We start from the raw sequence: 12,251 nt of genomic DNA on the forward strand, positions 1-12,251 counted from the left end.
AAAGAGCCTTTAAAGTCTTGCTAGGAAGTTTGAACTTGATTCTATAGGCAATGTGGAGCCATCTGATGTTTTTGCTCATAGGTGTAATATGTTCTCTTTGGGAAGATTGGATGTGTATTTTACCACAGCAGTTCTTTCCACAAAATACTTATAGTGTGCCTCTTAAGTGCCAAAGCATGTAGTGCTGGGGAAGATGGATGAGAATCAGAGCAACTGAACAAGAGATTAGTTGGGAGGTATTGTAGTAGGACCAGGCAGAAGTTGCAGAGGGCCTGAAGTGGCCAAGCGGGGAGGCAGGGGTGGGAAAGAGGGGATGGACTCGGACACATCACACCGGAAGAGTTGGCAGAACTTGGTGACTGTTTTAGGTGGAGGTCAAGGAAAGAGTTGAGAGACTGAGACTGATGACAATAATAATGACCCATAGTTCAGCAGCTCCTTCATGCCAGCTGTTGTGCAGAGCCCTTGATATCTATCATCTAACTCTCACAATAACTCGGCTAGATAAGGACACTAAGGCTCAAGGAAGTCAAGGAACTCATGGCAAGTTGTGAACTCAGAGTCCAGAGACTGCACCCTAAACTCCGTGCTCTGCTGCTTTCTGGGGGAGTTGGGGGACTTGGGTTTTCTCAGTGAAGAAATCCGGTAGCTCAATGAGGACACCAAGACTCTCTCCCAGGTCGCACTCTCCCCTGGCCCGGGTGTGTGAGAATGTGGCTGTGGGGGACGCCTCTGTCCGCTGCCTCTCCTCTGCTACCTGAGCGCTTTCCCACCTGGGATGGGAAGATGGGCCTTGTGAGGTGGTGTGGGAGAGATGAGGCTGGGAGACTAGGAACAAAGGCTGCCATGAAGGTGAAAAACTGCTAATCCCTAGGCCATGTGGGGCCTGCATATTTAGCCCACAGAGAGGTATGTGGGTTTTTTGTTTGTTTTACACTTGAGCCAACATTTCAACATTCAAGGCTTCACATAAAAATCTCAAGTCTTGATATCCCTTGAAGAATGAGATGACCTGTCATCATTGGGCCCATATTCCCACAAGTCAGTCCCTGACTTGAGCTGTCCATGTAGACGCCTGCACCCTGCACTTGTCACCGCTTCCAGCCTCGGTGTCTGTACTTCAGCCCAGCCTGGCCCACTTCCTTCGCTCACACTTATCTGCCTGATCCCTGCTGGAGGTTGAATTTGGGCTCCCTTCTCTAGAATGGCCTGCTACAGAGGTTACTCTTTTTTTCTGAGACTTGAGCCAACAAGCAGCGGGGCAGAGGGGTCAGCATCTCCTGGTCCCGCCTCCTTTCCAAGCCATAGACTTTTTCCTCCGGCAATTTTGACGCCATGGAACAAAACCATGAAGGGAGGGTTATCATCAACTCTTTACCATTTATTTCTTTATGGGGTTAAACAAGAGCAGAGAGGCCTCTGCCCCACAGTGCAACAAAACAGAAAGCGGTACACATACAGACTCTCACCGAAACACAGAGGCAGGGGTAGGGCAACAAGTGAATCATAGCCAGGTGAGGGAGGAAGGGATGGGGACTACTAGGAATCCGACTTGGAGACTCAGTCATAGGAACTAGTGCAAGAAAGTCCTACTCATGAAGCACAGTGTAGAAAATGGCGTAAGAAAGCTGCCCAGCTCCGCTGCCTGTGACGAAGGGCAGAGGCAACTGGAGGGGGGGTAGAAGATCTGGGCAGTGGGGTGGATGGGGACAGTCAAATGACTTCGAAGTGGAGTGAGGTGCCCCTTTCCCCTGCCACTGGGCAAGGCCCTGGGCTGGTCTGAGCCAGGGGTCTCCTGGGCACTTGGTGAGGGGGAAGAAAGGGTGGAAGTCTCCAAGGGTCCATTTCCTGGGGCCCTAAGGCCCCCCCCTTTACTTCCCAGTCCCTTTTCCCCTCTTGAGGATGCAGGAATTAGAAGGCAGTACCTAGGGTCTCTCACATCTACAGAAGCATCTCTGGAAAGGAGCCAGCACCTCTTACCCTCCCCAGCTGAAAAGAGCACTCTAGGGATGGGGTATGTGGCTAGGCCTGAAATGCTGAAGGCCGAACAGGGAGTGTGTGGGCAGGGCACAGGGCTGGGGGTGGGTGGAGGGACACGCTGTGAGAAATGAGAAACCTGGCATGGGAGGGCTCTGCAGTCTCACAAAGCCTATTTGGGGACCCTGCTGAGGCCCCTGAATGATTCCCTCTCTACTACTGAGGTCTCTTATTTATCCTCAGCCAACCAATTCCAGCTATCCCCCTCTTGGTTTTGCCTAATGCAGCTCCAGGTCCACCACTCCCCACCACCCCACCTAACTCACTGGCATCTCATCCCAGACACAGGCCCTTCTGGCCTGTCCCAGAAACATAGTTGTGCCTCCCTTTCTTGTCTGTGCCTGTTGGTTTGTAGATGTCCCAGGCCTTCCATTCCCAGGAGATCAGCACGAGGCTGATGGCCCCCAAGGGTCTCTGCAGGCCTCTTCTCTCGTGCAGCACTGTAGCCTGACTAAACTCTTCAAGTCTCTTGGCCAAGGGACCACAGCACATTGTCTTTATCCAGTGGGTCCTCTTGCCAGTTTCTGGACTTTCTCCAGCAAGGGGCAAGGGTGGCTGGATTAGGGGACCCTGCTATAGGGTGAGGAGCAGTCAGGTGGTTCCACAATTAGGATAGTAACGCATGGGGTCAGGGATCGGAAGGGATAAATACTCTTTGGTAGGCTGGGAATGGGGACAGGCTGGGGATGGGGAGGCTCATCTCTGGAAAGCCCTGGGGCAACACCACCAGGGTTTCCTTCATGGAGGCCTGGGCTAGGATGAGTTGGGGGAGTTTGGGGACCCAGGCCAGGCTTGACCCTCTTGGGCTTAAGTCCCTCCTCCCCGTGGAGATCAGAAATGGAAACATCTTTGGCCCCAAGGCCAAGATCTCCAGGGCAAGAGTGGCCCTTGGGAGTATGTGCACCTTCTGTAAGATATGGCCCTTCAGACAGTGGCAGTCTGACCGTGTGCCCTCAGCCTTCTGTTTCAAGGCCCAAGACCCCAGTCCCTGTGCTCTTTCCCCAGAGGGCTCCTTTTGCAGCCTTTTCTGATTTGGGGCGGTGTCCTTGAGCCTGCCTCAACACTGATCATCTGCTTCCCCAGGGCCAGGTGGCGACAGGCCATTCAGCCATCTTTTTAAGCCCTCTGTGTTCCTCTCTCCTCTCCACTCCCGCCCTCCACTATTCCTATCACCTAGGGTGCTGGGGCACAGCTTAACTGGGGCCCCGACCTAGCTGCAACTGCATACGCCTCGTGTCCCAGCCTGGTCCTTCCCTGTGGCGGGGCCCCGCCCCGCCATGGGACACGGGGCGCTGGAGCGTGAGGAAGGCCACTGCATCGTCTGCCATTGCCTGTAGGAGTATGGGCAGGAGGGAATTAAGGATCGTGGCAACAAAAGGAATGCAGAGGGGAAAAGAGTTTCTCCCCTCTGTGCCCCCCAACATTCCCTGCAGGGCCAAGACCAGATAAGCAGCCTTCTTCCCTGGGGTCAGGGCTCTCAGTAGGGGTGGGCATTTCCAGCCCCCACCCCCTCCCCTTTTCTTTTGGCTAAGCTCCATATATGGAGCCTGGGGGGCGCCTGCCGCTCCTGCCTTTTTCTCCCAGATGAGTTTTGCAGTTTCCTGGGGCCCTTTGGCGGCTCTGCTGGAGCTGCTTTTGGGGTGCGGGTTGGTCGGGGGTGATGTGTGATCCCCCATTTCCCCCGCCCCCCACCTGGTCCTACACCTCCCATGGGAGGGGCCCCTCCCCCTCCCCCTGGGGGGGGCTGGAGTTGATGTCGGCGCGTGGTGGAGGTCTGATCTCCCTCCCTGTGGTCACTCTTCCCGAGCCAGGCCCTCGTCTAGGGCAGGCAGTGCCTCCAGGCCCGGTCCCCCACCACTCTGGCTGCTGGAGAAGGACACCATGGTATGCAGGAGCATGAGGACAAGGATGTAGAGCCGGATCCTGCTGGGGCTGAGGCGGGAGCCCCCAGAAACCGGCAGCAGGGAGGGCTTGTGGCCGAGACGGCCTGGGGGCTCGTGGCGGGGGTGGTAGTGGTGGTACTGTTGGTGGTAGTGGTGGAAATAAGAGTGGTGGAATTGCTGGTGGTGGGTTTTGGGGGCTTCAGACTCCTTGAACTTCTTCTTCTCCGACTCGCAGGAGACCCACTGCACGTCACAGCACTTGGTTTCTGGCCGCTTTGGTGAAGTATCCAGCAACCCTGCCAATGGATAAGGAAGGCAGGGTGGGGTGCTAAGGGGGCTGCTGGCTATGCCTTTCTGAGAGAGGTGATTGTCAAAGCTGGGGCTGCTCTGGCAGTCCTGCCCAAGACTCTTTCCCTTGTCCCTTAGTACCATCCCTTTCTGGACACTGTCTCCCAGGGACCTCAGATAGTTTCTCTGGGATAACTCCCTGGCCCTATTCTACTTCATCCCATCCCCACCTGGGGCCTCACTACCCACTCGGGCAGCCACTAACCTTCCCCTAACCCAGCTTCCCTGTTGTCCTCCCCGACCACAAGCCTAGCCTGGTGCCTGCCTTGGCCCACCTCCGCCCTCTCCCAGGGCCCTGTCTTTACCTGTACAGATAAAGCCAGGGAGCCCTCCGTATACCATTTCCTCATTGTCAGGGAGGATAAAGGGGCACCGGGTCTGCACCTCCAGGCAGTATTGCTTGCAGGGCACCCAGCGCTGGCATTCCTGCTGGGTCACGCTGAAGTATTCTGAGCACAGCCAGGCCTTGTAGACAGCCTGTGGGGAGAGGAAAGAGCGTCAGCCCAGGTGCCAGCCCCTTCCGGCGTCAGAGGAAAGTGATGAGGAGGGGTGTACCTGTAGTCTGTTGGGGGAGGGTATTGTGTGCTTACTAAGCCAACCCTAAGATCCAGGGGCTGGGGAAGAAGGGTTTGGGTCAAAACCACTACCTCCTACCCCAAATCTCACATTCATAGCCAGAACTCATAGTCCCCAGTCTGTAGTGACCAAAGACTTTTGATTTATTCACTGGTAAAATCACAAAATGACTCCTGTATCTGAGCTGGAAAAGGTCTTACCAGTCATCCCGACCAACTGCACCATTTTATAGCTGGTCCCAAGAGATGTCCTGACTTCTCTGAGGTTACTTATATTGAGGTAAATTTCACTTGCTTTCAATTCAGCAAACATTTCTTTGGCTGATGGTGTTAAGTTTCTAAACTCAAGAAAAGAGATGGAGAGGATAATTTTTGCTCTATCTGATTAAGGTGTTGTGTGGATCAAATATTATGACATGTATGAAAATGTTTTATAAATTCTATAGTGCAGTACCAATGCGAGGGGTTATTTTCTAATAAAAACAGGAATCTGCCTTTCTAAGCACCAGATGTGCCTTCAAGCTCTACTTAATCCATACTCTGTCCTGTTGGCTTCGGCCTTGGAGTGGAGCAGACACCACATTTATTTGCTTCAAACTTTGCTTGGCCATTTCACTTCACGTGTCTACTTTCTGCTCCTCATCTAGCCCTCTCCTGCCAGGCACTGGGTCCTAGCTAAGAAAGGTTTCCTGCACTGTACTCTTTGGCTATCATCAAGACCAGAGTTCCTCAATGGTGACATTCCTGACATTTTGGACTACAGGATTCTTTGTAGTGTGGGCTGTTCTGTGCACTGTAGAATATTGAGCAGCATTCCTTGCCTCTACCCAGCAGTTGCCAGTAACATCCTCCACCTCCCCATTGTCTCTGCCCATTGCCAAATATCCCCTGAGCAGGGTGGAGGGCCAGGGACACAAAACCATCTCCCATTGAGAACCACTGATCTAACTTCTTGCTCCTGAGAGTGTGGACCTGGACCAGCAGCATCACCATCACCGAGGAACTTGTGAAAAGTGCAGATTCCCAGGCCCTGCCCCAGACCTGACAAGTCACACCTGCATTTTAACAGGATGCCCAGAGCCATGCCCACATCCAGTCCCCATGTCTTCAGTTGCTCCTTGTATCGATGGCTCTCTGACTTCAGTGTGCCTCAGAATCCCCTGGGATACTTGTTAAATAGGCAGATGGCCCCTCCAATTCAGCTTCGAGAGGACTGAGGAGGGCTCAGGAATCTGTCTTTGGAACAAGGGTCCAGGTCATTGTGCTTCCAGAGGCCTTTCCACCACACTCTGAGCAACATGGTCAGAGCTTCTTACACAAACATTAAACATGTACACTCAAATGCAAATAACTCCACTGTGAACCTGGACTTTGGCAACGTAACCCCACACTGACCTTTTCCAAAGTGGGGTCAGGGGTGTGGTGGTGGGGAATGGTGGTAGTGGGTTGTGGTGCAAATTATCCTCCTGGGGAACACGGCTTTGCTATCTCACTGGCCTCTCAAATTTAACATGCTCTAAATCTTAAAATTCAGTTCCTGTCTTCTTTTTTTTTAACTCCAAATCTGCCCACATCACTGTCTTGACCACTTCAGGTAAGTGTCACAACCATGCATCTGAATATTCAAGCCAGAAACTTGGGTGTCGGCCACCATGTCTCTCTTAACAGGCTTTCCCACACACAGTCTATCAGCAAGGCGCGCCAAGTCTCCCTCTATGTCCGTGGCTCTGTGCAGGCCACTGTCAGCTGTCACCTGTATGAGTCTCCTATGTGGCCTCGCTGCCTCTGCTTTTGCTCTTTCCGATCTACTGTTTACACAAGAGGGATCTCAATATGACATTTGATCATGTTACTCCCTTGCTTCATATCCTTGAATGCATTTAGAATAAAATCCAAACTTTCAACCACAGACTTCAAATTCCTGCATAATGTGGCCTCTGTCTGTCTCTCCAACCTCATTTTCTACCTCTCCCTTCCAGCTCATCGTGCTCCACATGCTGAGGCTTGCTTTCTTTTCCTTGAACATGCCCTACTTCTTCCCACCTTGGGGCCTTGGCACACACTGTTCTCTCGGCCTGATATGCTCTTGATTCCCCATTTCTGGTCTGCCGGAGTCCTTCTCAACTTTGAAGCCTCAGTTCAAATGTTATCTCCTCAGAGCGGGCTTTTCTGACCACTCTGGCTAGACAGTGCCCCCTCGTCATTCTTTTCCTTAACTGTCTCTTTGCCACAAGTAGGAGTTTGTCTGCATCCTTGTTTTGTTTTTCTCTGTCAGCCTCACTAAAATGTGAGTTGTATGAAAGCAGGTGTAGGTGTGTCTTACTGACCATTGTGTACTCAGTGCAATATATGGAAAAAAACACAACTGTTCATGGAATGAACCAGACAAGTGTATGAGGACATGTCCCTACTCTCAGAGAAATTCCGGTTTCATCTAACTTGAAACTATGGCACATTTTCTATAAGAGAAGTTAAATCACTGGCCATGGGAGGGAAGCAAATAGGAAAGCTGGGAAAGATTTCAATAAGGGGAAAAGAGTTGAGCAGGGATTCAAAGTACGATTTTAGATGGGAAGGGCAGAGATGGGACAGAGACAAAAGGGCATTTTGGACTGAGGCAACAGCTTAAGCAAAGATATGGACGTGAGTGCAATGTACAATGTGTTGGAAGAACAGAGAATGGTTTTATATGAATGAAATGCAAAGGATACCAATTTCTTGTAAATGGACATTTATTTCCAGGTTTTCATTATCACAAACAATGCTTCAGTGAATAGTTCTATACACATCTCTCTCAAATACTTGTGTTAAATTTTATTTACATAAACTCTTAAGAGTGAAATTATGAGGATAAAAGGTCTGTGCAATGGAGTGAGAAGGGAGGGGAAGGAGGATGGAAAGGGACAAGTAAAGGTAAGAGGCAGGGGAAGAGGGAGCTGGAGTGGTAGGAGAGGGGCTCAGGGGTTGGAGAGAGTGGTAGTGGGGTCAGCAGGACAAGGGAGCAGGAGAGGAAGAAAGAGAGGGCAACAAAGAGTCGGAGCTGGAGCGGGAGAAACGGTGGTGCTTGCAGGATAGGAACAAAAGGGTTGGGGAGGAAGCAGGGGAATGAGAGATGGAGGATATAAGGGAGGCAGACAGGTATGGTGAGGGTGAGAGAAGATGAAGGGTAAGAAAGAGTAGGGGATAGTGGTGAGGTACAGGAGAGGTGGAAGAGGGCCTGCCAAGAGGAGAGGCAAGAAAGAAGGAGTAAGAAAAAGGGTTTAAGAGCCAGCAAGGGAATATGGAAGGTGAAGAAGATGGGAGCAGAGGAGAGCTGAGATAAGAAAGAAGGATAAGAGAGCAGAAGGATACGGGGAAGAAAGAAAGAAAAGACAAAAGGAAATCCGTAATGCTAAGGGCCCCAGGACCTCAGAGAGCCCCCTCCATCCTGTTGGCCCCAGAGTTCCAAGAGAAATCTCTCTGCCCACAGCCTCTTCCCCAATCTCTACAGACTGGACCCAGAGTCTACCTCCACCCTCACCCTGGACTGTGTGGAACAGCACAGTCCTCCACCACTGGGGTTCAGAGGCCCCCTCGGGATTCTCCCTGGGCGATTCTGGTTCAATATTCCTGCTTCCAGGTGAGGAGGTTGCAGTGGAGGGTCAGCCCTCCTCCCAGGAAACTGCAATTAGCCTAACAGCAGGCACTGGTGGCTGGCACTCCCTGTCTCTGCCCTAGGAGAGAGGCAGGGAGTTGAGGGAGGTGAGGCAGGGAGAGGGGTGGCCTGATTGTGGGAGGGAGGCCTTTCTCCTTAGTTAGATGACCCTCCCTCAAGCCCCACCCCCAGAGTCACCATGGCAACAAGTGGGCGAGCAGATTGCCTGAGGAAGACACCAGGCCTGTGGGTGGCAAGGCAGGAACAGGCAAGGAACTAGTGAAGGGAATGGAGGAAGAAGGGGCTGAGAGGTAATCCAGTTCCTTGGCTCAGCAGATAGCCAGCTGAGGTCACTGCACTGGTCCACATGCTTTAAAAGGGGCTGGGGTCCTTCTCAGATGAAAAGTCTGGCTTTCAGGGTGACCACCTGGACAGCAAGCCTGCCTTAGTCTCTGCAGCCCTCTTCCCTAGACAGGCCTAAGTCACTTGCCTCATCTCATCAGTGTTAGGACTGAGCCACAGGGGATTGTGTTGCTTAGGCAGCTGCAGGGGTCCTGGGCATTCATCCACAAGGAAGGGGCAGAGCTGAGAGAGCCAGGTTCGAGAGCTGTGGGGCTGGCTGGAGACGGGGCATGCAGGGCAAAGGAAGACATGTCTCAGAACCAGACAGCAGTCAGTTGGGAGACCCTTGGAGATCTTTTGCTCGTTTCTCAATTCTGACTGCATATTAGAATCACTGTCTTTTAAAAATGCTCCTGCTTGGCGCACATTGCACTCCAGACCAAGCAGTTAGAATCCTTGTGGGTGGAACCTACACATCTAGAGTTTTTCAAAACAGCTCAGGTAATTTTCATATGCAGAGATCTTAGCCTTGCTTTATTTTATAGCTGAGGAAACTGAGGCTCAGAAAAGGGGGGAAGGACTTGTCTACAGTCACACTAAATAGTGGCAGAGAGAGGAACTTGAAACCCAGTTTCTCGACTCCAACTCCAGGGTTCTTCCTACTGGACCATCCTTTCAGTGACTGCATTCTAAACTCAGGACACAGGTGTGTGGGGAGGGGAGGACAGCTGAGGAGAACCAGGTCTGCTCTGGGCTTTTCTTCAAACTCCAGCTCTGGCAGGAAAGGCTTCTTTATCACGCCCTGTACACTGTGCTTAAGCATCCTGGACCCTTGAAGTAGCAGCAGACAATGGGTGGGGTGGAAGCTTTGACCTGGCAGTGCCCTCTTTTCCCCACAGAAGCCCCTTCCCCACGTCCAGCAGGCTGCTGCTGGGCTCACTCAAGTTCTGGCAGATACAGCCAAGTTGCTATGGGAACTGGGAGGGGAAGGAAGCAGGGAGTAACTAGAGGGAACACCAATTAACCCAAAAAGGAAGCGGAGAAGGCTATCCCACCCCTCCTCCCGGCTGGGCTGTTAAACCACTCTTGAAATGGGAGCGGGTAAAATGAGAGGGATCCCCACCCATCCTGGGCTCTGCAGCTGCTAGTTTAGGGGGGAGTGGGAGGACCTAAAGAGCCTTAACTTCCTGCTCCCTGGCGTGCAGCCCTGGCCCAGGCATTCTCATTCCTATGCTCTTCTGGGAAGAAGCAGGTGACTTGTACAGGCCCCCAGGGTGCTGCAGGAATGCACACGAGTGTGTGTATACATACACAGCCCACAGCCAAGACTCAGGGCCAGAAGGTTTAGGAAGAGGGAGGCCACCCTGGACTCCTTGTTTTGGGGGCCAGAAAACCCTCCAGAAAGGAGAGCTTCAGTTCCTGCCAACCAGAAAGTTGGCAGTTTCCTTCTTGGATTCCAACTTGCTTCCCTCCCTAGGGCCTGTTTTCCCATCCAAATACTCCCAATAGACCTTCTCTTCATCGTTGCTTGTTGTCCCAACGCACCCCTGGGACACTTGGCCAGGAGCTGCAGCTGCAGAGACTGTGCAGGCAGAGTGGCAGTCTGGGCTGGGCTTGGGGATGAAGCCCACAGCACACAAGTAAACCACCCTGCCCCTAGATTTTACCTAAGGGGAAACTGAGGCCCAGAAAAGGGATTTGTTTCAGCCAACTCAGAAACATGCAAGAAATCAACTATTAATACAAAGCCAGGACTAGAAGGGAGTTACTCTGATGACTAATCTGATGTCTCTCTGCACTGAGTCCACACGTAGCATTGCGTGAAGGACCTCCGTGGGCACGTCCGAAAACAGCCACGTGCCCCTATTCCTGATTCTGGGCTTTCAAAGAGTTGGATCAGAACAGGGTAAGGTTAAAGTCAATCTCTCCAACCCAGGGGAGGGAGATAATGGACATAACTCTGGGAGTAGTTCTTTGGGACTGGCAAAGTCAGACTGAGATTAGAGGCATTACAGAGCAAATGCAGGTGGGTGACATGGCTTTACTTAAGTGGCTGTAAAAATAAGCAACAGCTTTCCTGCTGCTGAGAATGAGCAGCCATGAGTCAGAGTGGCCTGGTCTGGCCTGGAGGAACGACAGGGGAGATAGCTGGAGAGGCATATAAGAACCCAGAGCCAGTGTAGTTCCAGAGGGGCCAGTTACCTTCAAGCCTCTTAGGCCACCTGCTCCAAGACCAGGGGCAGCCTGGTTAGCGCAGAAGTGGTGTCCCTGGTGCAAGAGCAGCTCTCTGAAGAAGCCTAGATGACCCATATCAATCAGGTGAGCAGAGGAGGCAGGTTCATGACCACGCAAGAATGGAAAGGACTGTGACAATCATAACCCCACCTCCCTATCTGCTGTTGGAAGTTCCACTCCAACATCACTGCCGCATCTTATCCAGCTACTGACTGTAAACCTCTTGTCATAGCACACATTCTCCTATGGAAGTCTGTATCTTCAGACAACTCTCACAGTTAAAGAATTCTTTCTCCTTTTGAGCTGACATAATGCCTCTCTGTGGCATTACTCATGGCTCCTACTAGCTCTTCTGGGGCCATAAACTTCCTGTCTCCATGCCAGCCCTGCAGGAGGTATTTGTAAACTTCCTTGAATCAGGTCAGGTCTTCCAATTCATTTTTTTTCCTGCAATGATCACTTTTTGAACATGTTTGAGTGCCTGGCACTGTGCTGGAGAGCTAAAGATGATAGAGTTAGGGAAGACAAGATTGCTATCTTTAAGGAGCAAGAGAGACAACCTTGTGTATCAATCATTAGAGGTCACTGTAATAAGTAGTATGTACTTGGTACAAGTGATCCCATAAAGGGAGGAAGGATCAACTGTATTTTGAGGGGTGAGGCATGAGAAAATATCTCCATATGGGAGAGGCTAGAGTTGGGGCTTGGAAAAAATGAGTTGAAGTTCACTGGATAGAATATGGCAGGAGTAAGTGCACTTAAAGCAAAGGAATAAGCAGGTATAAAGGCCTGGAGGTTTGAAATACTGCCAGGTTCAGACACTGTTGGTAGTTCAGCATAGTTAGAGGGTACAAAGGGGGCCATGATGGGAGATCAGGTTGCAGAGGAAGGCTGTGCCCATAATATCATAATATATTATGATATGTTCTGGATGCCAGGCTTCATCCTGTAGGCAACAGAGAACCTTTCGTGAGTTTTAAATAACTGCTTTTTAAAAGACTGCTTATCACATCTATGACTAACTTTTTAGATTTATGTTCCGGAAATGTGGATGATGGATTATAGGCATCAAAACTGGAGGTAGAGAGATCAGCTAGGAGACTATTGCAAACAATCTGAGTGAGAGATGATGGGGGCCTCAACTGAGGCAGTAGCAGCAGAATTAAGAAATGGAGAGAAGGGGATGGATATGAGAAG

General features: G+C 51.3%; 1 protein-coding gene across 1 annotated transcript in view; it reads right to left on the minus strand.

Moving 5' to 3' along the window:
- Nucleotides 1-1,366: 1,366 nt before the first annotated feature.
- The window catches only part of FAM155B (family with sequence similarity 155 member B), a 29,108-nt gene continuing 18,223 nt past the window's right edge, over nt 1,367-12,251 (minus strand). Inside the window, exons 2-3 of the mRNA XM_018044030.1 lie at nt 4,574-4,745; nt 1,367-4,216 (exon numbers count right to left, since the gene is read on the minus strand). Coding sequence (XP_017899519.1) covers nt 3,831-4,216; nt 4,574-4,745 — 558 coding nt within the window. The 3' untranslated portion in view covers nt 1,367-3,830. The remainder of the gene's footprint in view (nt 4,217-4,573; nt 4,746-12,251) is intronic.

Source organism: Capra hircus, assembly GCF_001704415.2.
Source record: "Capra hircus breed San Clemente chromosome X unlocalized genomic scaffold, ASM170441v1, whole genome shotgun sequence".
Lineage (NCBI taxonomy): Eukaryota > Metazoa > Chordata > Mammalia > Artiodactyla > Bovidae > Capra > Capra hircus.